Source organism: Lithobates pipiens, unplaced genomic scaffold (assembly GCF_037356315.1).
Source record: "Lithobates pipiens isolate NorthernLeopardFrog02 unplaced genomic scaffold, aLitPip1_a1.2 Scaffold_35, whole genome shotgun sequence".
Lineage (NCBI taxonomy): Eukaryota > Metazoa > Chordata > Amphibia > Anura > Ranidae > Lithobates > Lithobates pipiens.
This window is the reverse complement of record NW_027507811.1, coordinates 13,301,115-13,317,675: the sequence shown is the minus strand read 5'-3', so window position 1 is coordinate 13,317,675 and position 16,561 is coordinate 13,301,115. Positions and strand designations below refer to the sequence as shown.

General features: G+C 46.3%; 1 protein-coding gene across 1 annotated transcript in view; it reads left to right on the top strand.

Annotated features, from left to right (window-relative positions):
- The window catches only part of LOC143955499 (uncharacterized), a 31,401-nt gene continuing 14,840 nt past the window's right edge, over nucleotides 1-16,561 (top strand). Inside the window, 2 exon segments of the mRNA XM_077465536.1 lie at nucleotides 1-1,626; nucleotides 1,901-1,980. Of these exon segments, the coding sequence (XP_077321662.1) occupies nucleotides 147-1,626; nucleotides 1,901-1,980 (1,560 nt within the window). The 5' untranslated portion in view covers nucleotides 1-146.

Sequence of the window (16,561 nt, the reverse complement as noted above, 5' to 3'; positions counted from 1 at the left end):
TTTGTTCATCACCAGAGAATTCATACGGGGGAGCGTCCTTTTTCATGTCCGGAGTGCGGGAAAAGTTTTACTTTGAAACAAAAGCTTCATGTACACCAGAGAATTCACACAGCTGAGCGCCCTTTCCCGTGTCCGGATTGCGGGAAATGCTTTGCTACAAAAAGATACCTTGTTCAGCACCAGAGACGACTTCAGATGACCATCTAAGATCAATGGATCCTTCTAATCCTGAGGAACCTTCTGATAAACCCCATACTATGACTCAAGATGTCCAACTGAGATCTCACAATGCGCATAGATCGACACATCCATCCAATCCCAAGGAATCTTCTTCATGTGATGGAGGTTACATAGGAGAGAGTTCATTGTCATTTATGGATTGCAAGAAATCTAACATTAGAAACAGAGCACTACCCAAACAGCAGAGTGGTCCCTCGGGTAAAAGTCCCTTTTCATGCCCAGAGTGCGGGAAATGTTTCACCCGGAAATATTCCCTTCTTGTGCAGGAGAGAAGTCACACAGGGGAGCGTCCTTTTCCCTGTTTAGAGTGCGGGAAATCTTTCGTTGTCAAAGAAAGACTTCTCATACACCAGAGAACTCACTCGGGTGAGCGTCCATTTTCGTGTTCGGAGTGTGGGAATGGTTTCGCTATCAAAGAAAGCCTTCTTAATCACCAGAGAACTCACACCGGGGAGCGTCCTTTTTCATGTTCTGAGTGCGGGAAATGTTTAATTCAGAAAGGGGAACTTCGTATACACCAGAAAAGTCACACAGATAAGCGTCCTTTTTCATGTTCAGAATGTGGGAAACGTTTCCCTCTAAAAGGAAGACTTCTTAGACACCAGATAATTCACACGGGCGAGCGTCCTTTTCCATGTTCAGAGTGCGGCAAATGTTTCACTATGAAACAAAGCCTTGTTAAACACCAGAGAATTCACACGGGTGAGCATCCTTATCCATGTTCAGAGTGCGGAAAATCTTTCACTCAGAAAGAAAGCCTTGTTAAACACCAGAGAACTCACACGGGTGAGCGTCCCTATTTATTTACTGAGTGCGGGAAATGTTTCCTTGATAAATCAGGCCTAATTAGACATCAGAGAAATCACACAGGTGAGCGACCTTACCCATGTTCACAATGTGGGAAAAGTTTCATTGAGCAACATGCACTGGTGACATACCAGAGAACTCACACAGGTGAACGCCCTTTCTCATGTACAGAGTGCGGGAAATGTTTCACCCGAAAAGAAAACCTCCGCGAAGACCAGAAGATTCACATACGGGAGCGTCCTTTTTCCTGTTCAGAGTGCGGCAAATGCTTCACGAAAAAATCAACGCTTATCGTGCATCAGAGAGTTCACACGGACGAGCGGCCCTTCTCATGTTCAGAGTGCGGGAAATGTTTCTCCTGAAAAGGAGACCTTCTTACACACCATAAACTTCACACAGGGGAACGTCCTTTCGCATGCATGGAGTGCGGGAAATGTTTCATTCACAATGAAGACCTTGTTAGACACCAGAGAGTTCACACGGGCGAGCGGCCCTTCTCATGTTCGCAGTGCGGGAAATGCTTTACGCTCCAAGAAATCTCATCAGACATCAGAGACTCCACAACAAATGATGCTGATGGCCTTTAATGTGTGGAGTAGTTCAAGTTCAAATTCCAGTAAGAGGAGTGGGAGTCCCTCATAATGGGCCCACCAGATACAGTGGGGGAAATAATGATTTGACCCCCAGATTTTGTAAGAGGTCTGAGGTTTCTTGTAGATGGTGGCCAGGTTTGCAGACATCTCAGGAGGGGTTTTGGTCCTCTCTTCTTTACAGATCTCCTCTAAGTCTTTAAGGTTTCTTGGATGTCTCTCGGCAATTCGAAGTTTTAGCTCCCGCCATAAACTTTCTATAGGATTAAGGTCTGGAGACTCACTAGGCCGTTCCATGATCTTAATGCGCTTCTTCTTGGGTCACTCCTTTGTTGCCTTGGCGGTATGTTTTGGGTCATTTGTCATGCTGGAAGACCCATCCACGACCCATCTTCAGTGTTCTGACTGAGGGAAGAAGGTTCTCATCCAAGATTTTACAATACTTGGCCCCGTTCCATTGGTTCCCCAATACGGCAAAGTCAGCCTGTAGCTTTAGCAGAGAAACAGTCCCAAAAGCATCAGGTTTCCACCTCCGTGCCTGACTGTAAGTATGATGTTTAGACATGTGCACTGACAAAAAATTAGTTAATTTTCATTTTCGTTTCATTAGTTTGTTTGATTTTTTTCGGAAATTTGGAAAATCAAAAATTCGGAGATTCCAAAATTCGGAATTTGAAAATTTTGTGAATTTTCACATTTAGATTTTTCAGATTTCCGAATTTCCAAATTTTAGATTTTTCGAATTTTCGGATTTCCAAATTTCCAAATTTTAGTTTTTTTGTAATTTCCGGATTTCTGAATTTCCGAATTTAGAATTTTTGGATTTCCGAATTTTCGACTATTCAAATTTTCGGATTTCCGAATTTCCAAATTTTAGTTTTTTTTTTAATTTCCGGATTTCTGAATTTCCGAATTTAGAATTTTTGGATTTCCGAATTTTCGATTATTCAAATTTTCGGATTTACGAATTTTCGGCCTTTCGAGAATTCGAAAATTCGTAAATCCAAAAATTGAAAATTCGAAATCCGAAAATGAGGAAATTTGAAAAATTGAAAATTCGTAAATCCGAAAATTCGAAAATCAGAAATTCGGAAAATCGAAATTCGGAAATTCGGAAATCTGAAAAAACTCGAAATTTGGAAATTCGGAAATCTGAAAATTCGGAGTTCCGAAAATCCGAAATTCAGAAATTCGAAAATTCGGGAATTCAAAGATTTGAAAGTCTAAAAAATTTGAAAATCTGAAAAAACTGACAAATTTGAAAGGGAATTCCAATACCTATAATTGAATAGTTGGTTATTATTTAGAATTAAACAGATTTTCTTTCTTTTTTTCAGATTTTCGAATTTCCGAAAATTCGGAATTCCGAAAATCCAAAATTCGAAAATCAGAGATCCGGAAATCAGAAATTCGGGAAATCAGGAAATTCTGACATTTTGCAAATTCTGAATTTTGCAAATTTTGAAATTCGGAAATTGAAAAATTCGGAAATTCAGAAATTCGGAATTAACGATTTTGTCTAAATTCGTTAAAAATCTAATTTGGAACTAAACGAATTGCACATGTCTAATGCCGCGTACACACGGGCGGACTGTATGGCCTACTTAGTCCGCCGAAACACATTTCAGCGGACAGTCCACTCGTGTGTGGGCTTCAGGGGACTTTTTCAGCGTGCAGTCCGGCGGACTAAGTATTTCGGAATGTTCGAAATACTGTCCGTTGTACTCGCATTTCGGCGGACAATCCGCCCGTGTGTATGCCAGTCCGCCGTACTTTTGAAATGAGCGGACTTTTCCAGCCCGGAGAAAAGTCCGCTCATTTCGAGCGGGTATCCAGGTAGGTGGGGCCCGCGAAGGAGACGTCGCTGGCCCCGCCGCCTGGTATGGACTTAAAGGGGAACCCCCCAAGTCCACAACAGACCCTTGTCCGAGCACGCTACCCGGCCGGCCAGGAAAGGGGGGCGAGCGAGCGCCCCCCCCTCCTGAGCCGTACCAGGCCGCGTGCCCTCAACATGGGGGGGTGCCTTGGGGAAGGGGGGGCCGCGCGGCCCCCCCACCCCAAAGCACCTTGTCCCCATGTTGATGAGGACAAGGGCCACTTCCCGACAACCCTGGCCGTTGGTTGTCGGGGTCTGCGGGCGGGGGGCTTATCGGAATCCGGGAGCCCCCTTTAATAAGGGGGCCCCCGGATACCGGCCCCCCACCCTATGTGAATGAGTATGGGGTACAATGTACCCCTACCCATTCACCTGTAAAATAAAAGTACCAAAAAAACCACAACACACGAGATAAAATACTTTATTGCACAGCTCCGGGGGTCTTCCGTCTTCGGGGGTCTTCTCGCCGGACTCCTCCGCTATCTTCTTGTAGCTCTTTTGCTAGCGGAGGAGTCCGGCTTTCTTCCTCGCCGCCAGCCTCTTCTCCCGACTTCAGGGGTCTTGTCCCCCTCTTCGGTTCTTCTGCTGGGCCACCGCGCCTTCTTATAGCTCTTTTACAGGCGGTGGCCCGGTCTTCTGTCGCCGCCGCCGCCGCCTTCCGTTCTTCTTCTTCTTCTTCTCCAGGAGATGTTGCCTCGACGATCTCTCCGGCCGGAATGCCAGGGACGCACTGCGCGGCCACTTATATAGGGACAAGGGGCGGTGTCACATGGCTTTATGTCACATGGGTTGGTCACATGGGTTGATGTCACATGGGGACTATGACATCGTAAGGGGGCGGGGTCACCATGTGACACCAACTGATGTGACATAAAGCCATGTGACACCGCCCCTTGTCCCTATATAAGTGGCCGCGCAGTGCGTCCCTGGCATTCCGGCCGGAGAGATCGTCAAGGCAACATCTCCTGGAGAAGAAGAAGAAGAAGAAGAAGAAGAAGAAGAAGAGGCGATTCAGTTCGCATTGTGCGCTATATAAGTATTTCATTCATTCATTCAGAAGAAGAAGAAGAAGAAGAAGAACGGAAGGCGGCGGCGGTGACAGAAGACCGGGCCACCGCCTGTAAAAGAGCTATAAGAAGGCGCGGTGGCCCGGCAGAAGAACCGAAGAGGGGGACAAGACCCCCGAAGTCGGGAGAAGAGGCCGGCGGCGAGGAAGAAAGCCGGACTCCTCCGCTAGCAAAAGAGCTACAAGAAGATAGTGGAGGAGTCCGGCGAGAAGACCCCCGAAGACGGAAGACCCCCGGAGCTGTGCAATAAAGTATTTTATCTCGTGTGTTGTGTTTTTTTTTGGTACTTTTATTTTACAGGTGAATGGGTAGGGGTACATTGTACCCCATACTCATTCACATAGGGTGGGGGGCCGGTATCTGGGGGCCCCCTTATTAAAGGGGGCTCCCGGATTCCGATAAGCCCCCCGCCCGCAGACCCCGACAACCAACGGCCAGGGTTGTCGGGAAGAGGCCCTTGTCCTCATCAACATGGGGACAAGGTGCTTTGGGGTGGGCACGCGTTGAGGGCACGCGGCCTGGTACGGCTCGCCCCCCTTTCCTGGCCGGCCGGGTAGCGTGCTCGGACAAGGGTCTGTTGTGGACTTGGGGGGGACCCCCACGCCGATTTTTTTCGGCGTTGGGGTTCCCCTTTAAGTCTATACCAGGCGGCGGGGTCAGCGACGTCTCCTTCGCGGGCCCCGCCTACCTGGAGACGCGCTCGAAATGAGCGGACTTTCCTCCGCGTGTGTGGGCGAGTCCGTTCATTTCAAAAGTAGGGCGGATAGTACGGCGGACTTAGTACGCCGTATTAGTCCGCTCAAAAAGTGGTGTGTGTGGTCAAGTCCGTTCATTCGAAAGTATGACGGACTGTCCGTCGGATTGTCTGACGGACTAAGTTGGCCAGACAGTCTGCCCCGTGTGTACGCGGCTTAAGATGTTCTTAGGGTCATAGTTAGCATTTTTCTTCGTCCAAAGACGGCGAGACGAGATGATGCCAAAGAGCTCAAATTTTGTCTCCTCTGACCACAGCACCTTCTCCCAATCCTTCGCTGAATCATTTAGATGTTTATTGGCATGACTGTACATGTGCCTTCTTGAGGAGGAGGACTCGCCGTGTTTGGAGGTAGAAAAATGCTGACTAAGACCCTAAGAACACCATCCCTATAGTCGAGCACGGAGGTGGAAACATGATGGTTTGGGGCTGCTTCTCTGCTAAAGATACAGACCGACTTTTTCGCATTGATTGCACACATCTCAGGAGGGATTTTGGTCCACTCTTCTCTAAATCCTTAAGGTTTCTTTGCTGTCTCTTGGCAACTCGAAGTTTCAGCTCCCTCCATAAATTTCGGATTAAGGTCTGGAGACTGGATAGGCCACTCCATGACCTTATTGTGCTTCTTCTTGAGCCACTCCTTTGTTGCCTTGGCGGTATGTTTTGGATCATTGTCATGCTGGAGGACCCATCCATGACCCATCCTCAGTTTTCTGACTGAGGAAGAAGGTTCTCATCCAAAATTTACGTTCCGTTGGTTCATCAATACGGCAAAGACGGCCTGTACCCTTAGCAGAGAAACAGCCCTAAAGCATCATGTTTCCACCTCCCTGCTTGACTGTAAGGATGGTGTTCTTAGGTTCATAGTCTGCCTTTTTCTTCCTCCAAACACGGCGAGTTGAGTTGATGCCAAAGAGCTCAATTTTGGTCTTATCTGACCACAGCACTTTCTCCCAAACCTGTGAATCATTTAGATGTTTATTGGCAAACTTCAGACTGGCCTGTACTTGTGTCTTCTTGAGGAGGGGGACCTTGCAGGACCTGCAGGATTTCAGTCCATGGCAGCTTATTGTGTTAGTCAGCATTTTTCTTTCTGCAAACGTGTTCCATTGGTCCCTCAATATGGCAAAGTCGGCCTGTACCTTAGCAGAGAAACAGCCCCAAAGCATAATGTTTCCACCTCCATGCTTGACTGTATGGGTGGTTTTCTTAGGGTCATAGTCGGCCTTTTTCTTCCTCCAAACACGGCGAGATGAGTTGATGCCAAAGAGTTCGATTTTGGTCTCATCTGACCACAGCAATTTCTCCCAATCCTTCTCGGAATCATTTAGATCATTTAGATGTTCATCGGCAAACATCAGACAGTCCTGTACATGTGTCTTCTTGAGGAGGGGGACCTTATGGGCACTGCAGGATTTCAATCCATGGTGTCGTATTGTTAGTCAGCATTTTTCTTTCTCCAAACACAGCGAGTTGAGTTCATGCCAAAGAGCTCAATTTTGGTCACGGAGGTTTGCCAACGAACATCTAAATGATTCAGAGAAGGATTGGGAGAAGGTGCTGTGGTCAGACAAGACCAAAATTGAGCTAAATCGGCATCAACTCGACTTGTCTTGTTTAGAGGAAGACAAATGCTGACTATGACCCTAAGAACACCATCGCTACAGTCAAGCACGGAGGTGGAAACATTATGCTTTGGGGCTGTTTCTCTCCTAAAGATAAAGGCCGACTTTGCCGCATTGAGGGGCCAATGAACGGGGCCATGTATTGTAAAATCTTGGGTGAGAACCTTCTTCCCTCAGCCAGAACACTGAAAATGGGTCGTGGATGGGTCTTCCAGCATGATAATGACGCAAAACATATGGCCAAGGCATAAAAGGAGTGGCTCAAGAAGAAGCACATTTAGGTTATGGAATGGCTTACATAGTCTCCAAACCTTAATCCTATAGACATTTTGTGGGGGGAGCTGAAACTTTGAGTTGCAAAGTGACAGCCAAGAAACCTTAAGGATTTAGAGAAGATCTGTAAAGAAGAAAGGACCAAAATCCCTCCTGAGATGTGTACAAACCTGGTCACCAACTACAAGAAGCATCTTACCTCTGTGCTTGCCAACAAGGGTTTTTTTCTCCACCAAGTACTAAGTCATGTTTTTCTTGGGGTTCAAATACTTATTTTACTCACTGAACTTATAGTCAGCATTTTTCTTCCTTCAAACACGGCGAGTCGAGTTGATGCCAAAGAGCTCAATTTTGGTCTCATCTGACCACAGCACCTTCTCCCAATCCTTCTCTGAATCATTTAGATGTTCATTGACATGACTGTATATGTCCCTTCTTGAGGATGGGGCCTCACCGTGTTTGGAGGCAGAAAAATGCTGACTATGACTTTACTCGGAGGAATAACCTACAGTATACTATTGGGATTTGTCTTTCACCAATGAGCCTTTTTTGGCTGTTGCACTTCATTACTCTTTGTTATGCATCAGCTGGACCAGCCTCTTCAGTAAATTGTAACTATCAATACATTTATTTTGACCCCGATATCTTCAAGATTTGTTTTATTTTGTGTTAATCTGATATTCTGATTTGTAAAATAAACAAGAAAACTCTTCGCTTTATGATGTGTCCTGAGTCTCTTTTTTACTAATGACCAGAATTCTATCATGTTCGGTGACAGTCTTCCCTCTGTCTTTTATTAGTGTAGCACTCTCTAGTGTGCTACTAGATTAGTGCTGGCAAATTTATGTTAGACTCATGGGTTAGCTTGTGAGTCTGAAATTTGGGTCAGGATTTACTGCAGGTCAGGCTGGATGACTCACCAGGTCTCTGGTACTTCCCCCTGGGTCTGGAAGCTTGGAGAATGTTGGAATCGAACATAATTAATGATATATATATATATAAAGTTCTACACATCTGTTTGTGCAACCGAACTCAGCCATATTGATACTTGCAGTACCACAGGTTTAAAAGGTATAGAGGAATGTGACACCAAACAGAATCAAAGGAGTTATCTTCAGCCCACCTGGTGTGCACGAAGCTTCAAAGACATTTAGGACAATGACGGCACCGGTCTGTCTGTAAGGACAATAGGAATATAATGAGCGGGAGGAGCGTCCGAGATCGAACCTCAAGATGGGAACCCAGCCGGAGCAGTTGCGATTCATGGGCAGAGACTGCCCCTCAGAGGCCAATTATGGCAGGACTGTCAGAGGTGGTTAGCCTGGGGGAGGAGACGCCCCAGAGACGCTGATTGGTCCACAGGAAAAGGAGGGTGGGCAATGGGGTGTGGTATGGCTGAGGTGTGTTTATCAAAAAGTGTTGAATCAATGAGTTCTGCCTCTGATTCCATCAGGAGGTCCAGTCATGAGGGTCGGATAAGTATAATGCTTGTATTGTACTCTGATTCTATGCTATGTATTCTTGTAACTTCTACTGATACCTTATGTAAGCTTTCTTATTTCCTTGGGAAATAAATGAGGTTTGATTAATCCTAGACCGTGTATTGATTTCATAGCTAATTGTGGTAGTATTGTGATATTAATGATAGCATGTGCTTGGAGTATAGATAGACTAACTAAACTATAGGGACTAGACAAAGTAATACATAACTGATAATAATAATAGATTGGATTTATCAGTTACTTCAGAGAAACTTCTAGAAGTTAGTGGGTGGAGGCCAGGAGGACAGATCTCAATACTTGAGGAAACTTGGCCAATCCCCAGGCAGAATGCTCTGGCAGGGTGGCTGAGTCGACCCTTAAATATGCTGGGACCATGCCAGCAGGGGGGATCGGGTGGAAGATGGAGTGCTGAGGAGGCTGTCGTGGCCTAGTAGGGTCTAGGGGAGACATTTGCCTCCAGGCTAGGCTCAGGTTAGCTTAAGAAGATCCATTCAGCATCAAAGTTTGAACAGGATTCTTGCCTGAGAGCAGTGGGGGCAAGAAGGACACAGTGAGCACTATGTTTTTACATGCTATTCGCCCCATGTGTGCATTGATTGATTTGATAAACACATTTTTGGATCTCCTTGGTGTCTGCGCTTTGGCCTGCCGAACTTCCCTGACGTTTGTGGACGGAGAAGGACTTCATGCAGCCGGTCGTTCCAAGTGACTATTGTTTTATGCCTGTAAGATCTGGTGTCGCTGACATACAGGTCCACCAACTCTGGTAAGAGTATTTCACCATATCGGTTTGTTTGGATTCTACTACTCCTTAAAGTACAGTTGACTGCTGACTCCCCCCCCCCCCCCCGTACAGGATTGATTTCCGAGTTTCGGGAACCCATTATCCATCTAGATGGACTTCTAGTGGACTCTTTTTTTTTGTTTTCACTATTTGGTTTCATATTTTGCAGCACTACATTTTTTTCCCTTTAGATCTTCGGAGCAGCCTGGTGGGCTGGTAGACAAGCAGCCGTGAGGGCTGGTAGTTTCTGCACACGGTGGAGCTTGGAGCAGTTCTACAAGAAGAGAGGAGAGACTTCTATTTTTGTATTTTATATTCTATTTTACTCTGTTTTATTCTTTTCTATTCCTTTTATTGTCAATTTTATTTTATTCTATTCTTGTTTTCAAATTTGAATTCAACCCTTCTGGGAAGGCCGTCCATAAGGTTTAGGAGAGTGTCTACGGGAATGTTTGACCACTCTTCCAGAAGCCCATTTGTGAGGTCAGGCACTGATGTTGGACGGGAACCACAAAAAAAGAAAGGGCGCACCGTCCTACTGTAGTTCATTATACTAAAACCATAGCTTTATTGTTAAAAATGGTAAGTTGTATGCTCAGAAATTTGGCAGTTGCGTCAAAGCTCAGTCAACAGTACATCATAACATGTGGCAGGAGGTGAAAATCCAACAGGCTAATGCATGTCAAGGACTAGCCTCTTCCTCAGAGCCCTTCCTTTGTGCACTGGTCCAAATCATTTGGTGGAGGGAGGGGTGGTCAAACATTCCCATGTTGGACGAGAAGGCTTGGCTCACATTCTCCACTCTAATTCATACCAAAGGTGTTCTATCGGGTTGAGGTCAGGACTCTGCGCAGGCCAGTCAAGTTCCTCCACCCCAAACTCGCTCATCCTTGTCTTTATGGACCTTGCTTTGTGCACTGGTCCAAATAATTTTGTGGAGGGGGGATTATGGTGTGGGTTTTTTTTTTTCAGGGGTTGAGCTTGGCCCCTTAGTTCCAGTGAAGGAAACTCTTAAGGCGTCAGCACACCAAGACATTTTGGACAATTTCATGCTCCCAACTTTGTGGGAACAGTTTGGGGATGGTCCCTTCCTGTTCCAACATGACTGCGCACCACTGCACAAAGTAAGGTCCATAAAGACATGGATGAGCGAGTTTGGGGTGGAGGAACTTGACTGGCCTGCATAGAGTCCTGACCTCAACCTTATAGAACACCTTTTGGGATGAATTAGAGTGGAGACTGCGAGCCAGGCCTTCTTGTCCAACATCAGTGCCTGACCTCACAAATGCGCTTCTGGAAGAAAGAATCAAACATTCCCATAGACACTCCTAAACCTTGTGGACGGCCTTCCCAGAAGAGTTGAAGCTGTTATAGCTGCAAAGGGTGAACCAACTCAATATTCAAACCTATGGACTAAGGCTGGGATTCCATTAACGTTCATGTGCCTGTAAATGCAGGTGTCCCAATACTTTTGGTAATATTGTGTGTATGAAGTCCTCTATATTGGTTATCAAATGTAAACATTCTAAAAAAAAAAAAAAAATCATATATTTATATAATTATTTTGCTGTATGAACTGTGTGTGTAATCATCGATATAACCTGATAGAAGAATGGACCACGAGGAAGAGGGCAAATTGATGGAACGTAATGTAGACTGCAGTATTTATATTCAACACAAGGTGGCGATCTCACTTATTGTCGGTGGAATGCAAAGACAGGAAGTGATGTCAGGTACAGACAGGAAGTGATGTAAGAGTATATATAAGAAGTTCCAGGTGAGAGATGAGTCAGGAAGTAGAGAGGAGAGATTGCTCGAACTAGTAGCAGAAGAGGTAAGAGGATCTTATTTTACAATAACCCCCGTAAAAGGAATAGAGGGCGCTCTTTAGGTCTGGAGGAAAAGAGAATCCGCAGGATGTGGAAACCTTGCAAAAAGATCTGAACAAATGAATGAGGGGAGGGGCAACTACATGGCAAATGAGGTTCAATGTAGAAAAATATAAAATAATGCATTTGGGTGGCAAAAATATGAATGCAATCTATAGACTGGGGGGAGAACCTCTGGGGGGATGTAGGATGGAAAAGGACCTGGGGGTCCTAGGAGATGATGGGCTCAGCAATGCCAAGCTGCTGCTAACAAAGCAAACAGAATATCGGCATTAAAAAGGGGATCAACTCCAGAGATAAAACGATAATTCTCCCCTCTACAAGACTCTGGTCCGGCCGCACCTGGAGTATACTGTCCAGTTCTGGGCACCAGTCCTCAGGAAGGGTGTGCTGGAAATGGAGCGACTACAAAGAAGGGCAACAAAGCTAATAAAGGGTCTGTAGGATATTAGTTATGAGAAAAGGTTGTGAGCTCTGAACTTATTCTCTCTGGAGAAGAGACGCTTGAGAGGGGATATTATTTCAATTTACAAATACCGTACTGGTGACCCCACAATAGGGAGAAAACTTTTTCGCAAAGGGAGTTTAACAAGACACGTGGCCACTCATTAAAGATAGAAGAAAATAGGTTTAACCTTAAACTACGTAGAGGGTTCTTTACTGTAAGTGCGGCAAGGATGTGGAATTCCCTTCCACAGGCGGTGGTCTCAGCGAGGGGCATCGATAGTTTTTAAGAAACTATTAGCTAATCACCTGAATGACCACAACATACAGGGATATACAATATAATACTGACATATAATCACACACATAGGTTGGACTTGTGTCTTTTTTTCAACCTCACCTACTATGTAACTATGTAAGAATTAACCTCCACATACGGAAAGCCTTCTTCGCAATAAGAGCTGTTGAAACACGGAATGGGCTCCCTCAAGAACCAGTACTGAGCAGCTCAGTAGATTATTTAAAAAAAGTAGTTGTGTAGCACCATCTAGTGTGCTACTAGTGTCAGTGCCGAACTATTTATGTTTTGACTCATGCTTAAACCTGTGAGTCTTAATTGGGTCATGGGTTTCCTTTAGGTCAAGGCAGGATGACTCATGCAGGCAAGTCTCTGGTGCCTCCCAATGGTTCCGGAAAGTTGGAGAACGTTCTAGAAACTGGAGGGCAAACGCTTGGAGGGTCGTTCTGCCTACTCTGGGGAGCTTGGCCAATCCCTGGGCCTGGCAAGGGTGTTTAAGCCAGCCCTTAAGTATGGAGGAGTCATGCTGGGAGGGGAGATGGAGTGCTGAGGGGACTGTTGGTGGCCCTTGAGGTGAACCCCCTGGTCTGGGGGTGGGGTGCTGTGCCTCTGGTTGATGCTCGGGCTCGCTTGGGAGGATCCTGACAACAGAAGCAATTTGGAGGGGGGTCTTCCCTGAGAGACAGCGGGAGCAAGGAGGAAAGTGTGAGTACTACAGCACGGTCAGGGGCTTACAAGTGGAGAGATGGCCACATGTAGCAGGTCTCTCTGGACGATAGTGGTGTACTTAAATCTTTCTTAACCTTGCCCTGGGAGATCTCAGGAGAAGTCGGGTAGACTGGGGAAGAGTCGGTTGGGTAGACTGGGGAAGCGTTGGTTGGTTAGACTGGGGAAGAGTCGGTTGGGTAGATTGAGGAAGAGTCGGTTGGTTAGACTGGGGAAGAGTCGGTCGGGTAGACTGGGGAAGAGTCGGTTGGGTAGATTGGGGAAGAGTCGGTTGGTTAGACTGGGGAAGAGTCGGTCGGGTAGACTCGGGAAGAGTCGGCCGGGTAGACTGGGGAAGAGTCGGCCGGGTAAACTGGGGAAGAGTCGGTTGGTTAGACTGGGGAAGAGTCGGTTGGTTAGACTGGGGAAGAGTCGGTTGGTTAGACTGGGGAAGAGTCGGTCGGGTAGACTGGGGAAGAGTCGGTTTGGTAGACTGAGGAGAGTTGGTTGGGTAGACAGGTGAAGCGTCGGTGGGGAAGAGTCGGTTAGGTAGACTGGTGAAGAGTCGGTCGGGTAGACTGGTGAAGAGTCGGTTGGGTAGACTGGTGAAGAGTCGGTTGGGTAGACTGGGGAAGAGTCGGTTGGGTAGACTAGGGAAGAGTCGGTTGGGTAGACTAGGGAAGAGTCAGCCAGGTAGACTGGGGAAGAGTCAGTTGGGTAGACTGGGGAGAGTTGGTTGGGCAGACTGGAGAAGCGTCGGTGGGGAAGAGTCGGTCAGGTAGTCTGGTGAAGAGTCGGTTGGGTAGACTGGGGAAGAGTGTCTACAAAGGAGTTGGAAGTACTCCACGATGCAGTCTACTTGCCTGGCTGTGCAGGAGTTGTAAACCCAGTTATCTGCAACCCTACAGGGGAAGTGCTACAGTTGGATGGCTTTCTCAAAGCAAACTTTTAGAAAGGCATCCAACAGGATATTAACATTTTTGGTTTATATGTGATAACATGTTTGAGGTGATGGTAACCGTCTTATGGACCTTGAGGAAGGGGACACACCACCCGCAAGTAGGGATGCACCGAATGGGTTTTTTGGTGCCGAAACCGATACCGAAAATGAAAAATACACTAGGCCGAAAACCGAAACCGATACCGAAAATGACTGTTTTTAAAAAATATTTTTATACAGGAGGTGGTCAGAGACTGGGGACATGGTACAGGAGATGGTCAGAGACTGGGGACATGGTACAGGAGATGGTCAGAGACTGGGGACATGGTACAGGAGATGGTCAGAGACTGGGGACATGGTACAGGAGATGGTCAGAGACTGGGGACATGGTACAGGAGATGGTCAGAGACTGGGGACATGGTACAGGAGATGGTCAGAGACTGCAGACGTGGTACAGGAGATGGTCAGAGACTGCAGACGTGGCACAGGAGATGGTCAGAGACTGCAGACGTGGCACAGGAGATGGTCAGAGACTGCAGACGTGGTACAGGAGATGGTCAGAGACTGCAGACGTGGTACAGGAGATGGTCAGAGACTGCAGACGTGGTACAGGAGAGGGTCAGAGACTGCAGACGTGGTACAGGAGATGGTCAGAGACTGCAGACGTGGTACAGGAGATGGTCAGAGACTGCAGACGTGGTACAGGAGATGGTCAGAGACTGCAGACGTGGTACAGGAGATGGTCAGAGACTGCAGACGTGGTACAGGAAATGGTCAGAAATTGCACACATGATACATGACACATGATACAATTGATGCAATGCAGCCAGTGTCTCCCCTCATAGCAGCCAGTGTGTGTGTCCCCTCATAGCAGCCAGTGTGTGTCTCCCCTCATAGCAGCCAGTGTGTGTCCCCTCATAGCAGCCAGTGTGTGTCTCCCCTCATAGCAGCCAGTGTGTGTCCCCTCATAGCAGCCAGTGTGTGTCTCCCCTCATAGCAGCCAGTGTGTGTCTCCCCTCATAGCAGCTAACCTGTGAAGAGAAAACAGAAGAGAGAAGAGGAGAGTCGCCTCCGTCGCCTGTTTGATCACAGCAGGGGAACATCACAGCTTTCAGTTCAATAGCTGTGTGTTCCCGGCCACGCGCCTTCACACGCAGCCCCTCCCCCTTGTCAGGGCACTTTGATAGACAGATCATCCGTCCAATCCTACGGATGATCTGTCTATCAAAGTGCCCTGACAAGGGGGAGGGGCTGTACGTGATGGCGCGCGGCCGGGAACACACAGCTATTGAACTGAAAGCTGTGATGTTCCCCTGCTGTGATCAAACAGGCGGCGGAGACGGCTCGCCTGCACTATAGCGTGATATAGCTCTTCATGATGGGCGCATCAGGGGCGGGGGGCGGAGCCCCGCCCCTACCCTGGCCCCGCCCCATTTTCGGCTCCATTATCGGCCGTTTTTCTCTTTCGGCAAATTGCCGAAAAGGGCATTTTCGGCCGATATGTTTCGGCGGCCGAAATTTCGGTGCATCCCTACCCGCAAGTGATCCTGAAAAATTTACATTAGTGCAAATAAAAAAGTATAATGGACAGTACTCAATGGTTTTTGTAGGTAATAACTTCAGAGATCAATGATCCAGGGAATATCCAAAAGATTTTGGAAGATAAGAATGGAATTTTTTCCCGGTTGGCTCAATCTGGACCATAATTTACAGGAGTTTTTTCTTTCCTCTAAGTCAACTCTTGGTACAGGATTATGCATATGGAGATTTTCTATCAATTTTTTTTTTTTTCTATTGGTGAAACAAGTCTTTTCAATCTTTTTTTCAAGTCATTTATCCAACTTGAGGAGTGGGAGTATTTAGAAGGACACAAGGATCTCTACAAGGACGTCATGATGGACAATCAGCCGCCCCTCACATCACCGGGTAAGAGGAGACTTTATTGTAAAGGAGAGAGCAGTACGGAGGCTCCACCTAGATCCCCCATCATCTGATAAACACATAGAAACAATGTATTCAGTAGGCTTGTGCAATTAGTTTCGTAACGAATCGAAATTCGGCCGAATTTTGCATCTTTCGGACATTCGGATGCATCCGAATGTCCGAATAAAAAAATAACAAATTACAACGAATACGAAAGAAATATAACGAATGAATTCGACATGATTCGAAATTATTTTAACTGCATTCGAAATTATTTCAACATGATTCGACATTATTTCAACCGCATTCGAAAATATTTTGTGACCCGACTTTAGGGCCATGTATCTCGGGGTCACTTGGTGCTAGAAACTCCAAATCTGGATATGTTATAGTGCTAGTATTATTGTGTTTGCATACCAAATTTCTAGCTATAAGTGACCCCGAGATATGTGGCCCCAAATTCGGGTCGCAAAATGTTATTAGTTATTAGAGCAGAGAATGACATTTTGTGACCCGATTTTGGGGCCACATATCTCGGCGTCATTTATAGCTAGAAACCCCAAATTTGGTATGCAAACACAATAGTACTAGCACTATAACATATCCAAATTTGGAGTTTCTAGCACCAAGTGATCCCGAGATACATGGCCCTAAATTCGGGTCACAAAATATTTTCGAATGTGGTTGAAATAATGTCGAAACATGTTGAAATAATTTTGAATGCAGTTAAAATAATTTCGAATCCACTAGAAATATTTTCGAATTTGGTTGAAATATTTTCGAATGTGGCCGAACGAAATCTAAACGAAATCCGAAAACGAATTTAAGGAAGTTAACGAATATA